Source organism: Anopheles cruzii, chromosome 3, assembly GCF_943734635.1.
Source record: "Anopheles cruzii chromosome 3, idAnoCruzAS_RS32_06, whole genome shotgun sequence".
In the NCBI taxonomy this organism is placed as follows: domain Eukaryota; kingdom Metazoa; phylum Arthropoda; class Insecta; order Diptera; family Culicidae; genus Anopheles; species Anopheles cruzii.
In genome coordinates, this window is record NC_069145.1 from 65,395,818 (window position 1) to 65,400,969 (window position 5,152).

The 5,152-nt window shown below is 51.5% G+C and overlaps 1 protein-coding gene across 1 annotated transcript in view; it reads left to right on the forward strand.

Annotated features, from left to right (window-relative positions):
* The first annotated feature begins 4,997 nt into the window (after positions 1-4,997).
* LOC128271951 (1-acyl-sn-glycerol-3-phosphate acyltransferase alpha-like) overlaps positions 4,998-5,152 on the forward strand; it is a 2,861-nt gene continuing 2,706 nt past the window's right edge. Inside the window, exon 1 of the mRNA XM_053009642.1 lies at positions 4,998-5,102. Within this exon, the coding sequence (XP_052865602.1) occupies positions 4,998-5,102 (105 nt within the window). The remainder of the gene's footprint in view (positions 5,103-5,152) is intronic.

Here is a 5,152-nt window from a genome sequence, read left to right on the forward strand (position 1 = left end):
TTGCATTGGAAACGGCTAACCGGTCGGTTGCGTGCGGAGAATGGAAAATATGTAAATCAAGGGGTTCCGTGTTATCGGGACCTTTTTCTAGATCCGGCCTTTGGAACTGAGGGTGATGAAGATAACATTTTTCATTAGTGACCCCAAAGTTCCACTGGGTTCCGTTTTCGGAACGAAAGGTTTTTCCTGCCGGACGCGTGCTATGCTCAACGTGCTTGAAGCTTGAATCAAACGTATCCGATGGAAGGTGTACTGTAGGACGTTGAAAATCAAGCACAGATGTCCTTGCCCCGGGCTGATTAGAAACCCGGTGGGGCTATAAACGGACGGAAACAGTAAATCCATAGTTCGGAGTCCGGTTTGTTGTGTTTTGTCATTCGGGCCGGCTTGATTCCAAAACGTGCGCCTAAAAGCAGGCAACCAGCATACCTCGGAACGTTGAATAAATTTGAAACATTGTGCAACGGATTGCACTGATTTTGGAGGCTATTTGAACGATCTACTATTTTTGGGAATCAAATGAGTGCCGATAAACGATAAACGATATAAGCCGACAGCTTTTAGAGGAATTAGACCAAAATAGTGATGAATACATTCTGTCATTTTTGCAATATCCGGAGTCGAATCGAACCCATCGTGCGGGGAAACATTGTGTTCCTATTGGCGCCGCACGGTGTAAAGCACACGATGCGGCGTGACGAATTGGGGAGCTTTCAGGCACACAACCGCCACCGTTACGCCATTGCGCAGTACGCGATGCGCGTAGAAGTTGCTTGTGAACACGATGTACCAACTGAAAGCACGACCGGACACCGTGTTTATTTCCGTTTTTAACCTCACCCGGAACGGGTGCGCGTGGCGGCGTGATTGGTTTTGTACGTAGTTCCGTACCGCCGCAGCAGCGTGTCACTGTTGATTCTAGGCGGGTGCTATTTCTGCCTTCCCCGCAAATCAAAGCAACCCTCGTAGCCGGTCCGTCTGGTGGCAGTTCATTGTGGGAAGCGTACTGTGCTGCGACAACAGTGAACGACGACGCTTCGTGTGTGTGTGCTGAGGAGGTACTTTCTATTGGTTGCTCTGGTCACTATCAGCTGTTGTTTGTGTAGGCAGTGAAGTTTGTGTGTTGAGAGACATCCCGATGCGAGCAGCATCCTCATTCTTGCCGTCGCTCGGACTCACGGTTGGTGACGATCGAAGTAGACACCGGAAAACATCCCGACAGGGTGTTTTTTTTGTTGTTTACCCAAGACGCGTTTCGTGTATATTGTGTATGCGGCATATTTAGCGTGTCCTGCGTACTAACACCGGCAAGTTGGGGCCCCTCAGAGACGGTGCACGTGTCCCGCACGGACGACGAAACAGTCAAGTTCGCGTGCTAGACGGAAGGACATTACGCAAACTGCAGACGGCGGGCGTCTAGAAGTGGCCGCCGGCGAGTGTGTGTCGTGTCTAGTGGGTTGTTGTTGTTCCTTTCGTCTTCCGGATCACAGTGCCGATTTTACATAACCTTTCAATGCTACAAGTTTCGAGTTATGGATTTTTGGATAATGTTTTCGAAACAGTTCTGTTTATTCCTATATTTTGATTAGCCTTTATCCCAAGTGTTTCGAGTAATAATATAAAGGTTTTTTTCTTCCCGCCAACCACCTAGTAGGCATAGTGCAGTGCAATAGTGCTCATCCCGATGCGAGCAGCATCCTCATTCTTGCCGTCGCTCGGACTCACGGTTGGTGACGATCGAAGTAGACACCGGAAAACATCCCGACAGGGTGTTTTTTTTTGTTGTTTACCCAAGACGCGTTTCGTGTATATTGTGTATGCGGCATATTTAGCGTGTCCTGCGTACTAACACCGGCAAGTTGGGGCCCCTCAGAGACGGTGCACGTGTCCCGCACGGACGACGAAACAGTCAAGTTCGCGTGCTAGACGGAAGGACATTACGCAAACTGCAGACGGCGGGCGTCTAGAAGTGGCCGCCGGCGAGTGTGTGTCGTGTCTAGTGGGTTGTTGTTGTTCCTTTCGTCTTCCGGATCACAGTGCCGATTTTACATAACCTTTCAATGCTACAAGTTTCGAGTTATGGATTTTTGGATAATGTTTTCGAAACAGTTCTGTTTATTCCTATATTTTGATTAGCCTTTATCCCAAGTGTTTCGAGTAATAATATAAAGGTTTTTTTCTTCCCGCCAACCACCTAGTAGGCATAGTGCAGTGCAATAGTGCAGTACAGAAAGAGAGCTCTGTGAAAGAGTGAGCGAGAGACAAAGTGCCATCATCCGGGATCAATCGCTGCGTTGGAATTGGCGTAAATTTAGAGCAATTGGTTGTGCGTGCCGGGGGTTCGGACGTGGGCACGGATCAGCTGTCCGACCGTTTTTTTTACACCGGACACCGGGTTCGGTCCAGTGGGGTCCAGCATCAGCAGCAAACTTCCTTTCTTAATGCCACTCTAGCCAACCAACGGATTAAAGGTAAGTCATTGCTTGTCAGTACTGAGTCCATTACTCATTAGACTTTGTCGTTCCCCCCCCTTTTAAAGCAGTTGACTTCATTGTGTGCACTCTCAATCGCAGAAGGGAACTTTGTCACCGGGGGCAAACAAACAAACACTGGCGGGGTGGTGCGAGAAGTTCGACGGCAATCGACGTTGATAACGATTGTGTAAGTCGGAACCGTTGGCTTAGCGCGGCGTTTAGCGGACCTGTGAGAGGCTGCCAACATCGCGTTGAAGATGCAGTGCCAACTCGGATCAGCGTGGTGTGCGGAGTACGTGTCCGCGCTGGTGATAATTGTGATACTCATCGCCACCATGCCGCGCTCGTGTCGGCGCTGGCGGTCAATTGGCGATCACGTGTTATGCTGTCGGAGGGCGCGCGCCTCCCAGACACTGCTGTGGCTGTGTGTGTGCGCGCGTGGTGCTTCATAAGCGATCAGCTTCACTCTCTCCCTGTCTCTCTGTCAGATCAGCCCCGCGGTGAACGTACGATCGGTGACGTCTTGACACTGCAATTGCTTGTCCGATTACCGTCGCGTTCCGCCCAGAATGGCTTCTATTTGGCCGATTATTGGTGCACTGCCCGAAACTGCCACAATTGAGTTTGGGTTTGGGACCCACGTCGCCCCCTCGTTTAGGGGTCAAATCAATAAATATTGATAAAACATGATTTCTCACACGGCCGGGTTCGTGTATCCCGTGCCCTGGTGTCAGTAGTGGTAACGGGACGGGACAGCATGCTCCGTAGCCGTGTGCCAGGGGTGTTCGGGCGTTCGGTATGTTTACAAACAATGTCCGGAAACAACGGAGCCCCATCCGGTTGGTGGGCAGGGCGTTCAATTATTTACACGTACCCAAAGGGCAGGTCAACGGGTGATTGAACTTGGCCGAACTTCCGGTCACTGACCAACCTATGTAGGCGGGGGTGGTTCATTCGCGGCCCGAACTGGCACACTAGATTCCGAAACGAAGAAGAAAATGGCCCGGAAACTAACGCCTTAGCTTTCGGAAGTGTCAGATGAATCCGGTCGATCGGGAAGTAAGTGAGTAAGTGGTTGGCACTTGCAATTTTAAACCGTCAAACTGTCAATCGGTTCAATTGGCAGCGGGTTTTGATTACGGAGTCACGTGAAAAGGCACAAGAATGTGCCTTTGCGGAGTCTAATGTCTTGATTGCAGTGAGCGTGTGCGGCGCGCTTCTTCGTGATCCGCTCACTTAGCGTGCCGCCGTGAGTTTCCGTGCGCGGAAATGGAGTGTCATTAAGGTGTCGTCCTTCAACGGCCTTCACCCGGTCAGGCGGCGGCGGCGGCGGCTATTTTATCTGCTACCGGGTCGGACTTCCACATCCGGTGCCGGTTGCCAAGGTGCAGGGCGGTGCGGTCCAGATTAGAATCCGGATTATGCGTGACGGCGAAATTTTCCCCACAGTGCGCCCGCTAACTTTCTGCCTCTGACGCAGACCACCTGAACTTTGGACTACCTTCGCCTATCGCGCGCGGTTAATCCTCAGGTCGCGATTGCCGGCCAGAGGCTGGTTCGTCGGCAAGATTTGCGACGGCTTACCGGTACTCTATCAGTCTCGTGGTATCTCGCCGGGTGTTACGAAAACCCGCGGCATGTTTTAACCCCCCCGTCGAATCTCTGCCATCTACACGCCGGTCGAATTATCAGTTAATTTGGAGTTAAGCCACAACGGCAAACAAGTTTGGAGAAATGGGTGCGCAAGCCTCGGCAATTTCTTATTCGCAAGATCCCGTGGCCATGACTCCTTGGGCAGTGCTCAGCACTTAGCGCCGAAAATAGCGCAAATTAGCGAGAGTGCGAACTTTAATATGCTGTCAAGTGACCATTGTTGGCCAATTGTCGCGCGCGCGCGCTCTCATTGTCAACTGATTACGGATGGCCTATGTTGGCCATCTGGTCTGGTCTCACTTAGCGCCTAGCTTTGGTGTGATAGCCACCGTTTGCGGCCAATCTCTCAGATCAGATTAGCTGCTATGGAAATTCGACTGACGGCGCAGTTTCCGACCAAACAAGATCGCGGCCGTAACTCAATTCGAACCGTAGCGCCTTATCAATCACGCCTCGACTCCCAGCCCCGCAATGTTGCCCAATGCCCGGCCGGCCCAGGTGGTTGCCGTGGCCGTGGCTGTGACGATAAGAAACGCACTTTTTAATCACTCGCAATCAGAACCCAAATATCGTCAGTCTTCTCGTGTCGTGTCGTTACGCTGGTTCCGTCTCTCGAGCCACGTTGAAAGTACTGGGTTTTGCCACTCGCTGAAAACCAGTATGGGTGCCGTTTGTAAGTGTAATTAGCGCTGAGATGGGAGAATTACTTTCCGCGAAGCGAAGCGACGCAATTGATTCGACTCGCCAGCAAGCCTAATCACTTCCTCATAAGCTACCTGTGGCCGATGGTGTTGACGTCACGCTTGAACCTCGCGCCGGAACTAATGGGTGACCTTTGATCGTCTACCCTTTTCTCCGTCTACTCCACAGATGACCACATCGAACGGTGAGCTGCTCGGGTTGGCTTTTATGGCGTTCTTCATTATAACGCTGTCGTCGACGGCCCGATACTACTTCAAGTTCTTCTGCTTCATCACCCTCTCGCTGATATGCGCCGTAGGACCCGTTCCGATTATGCTGCTTCG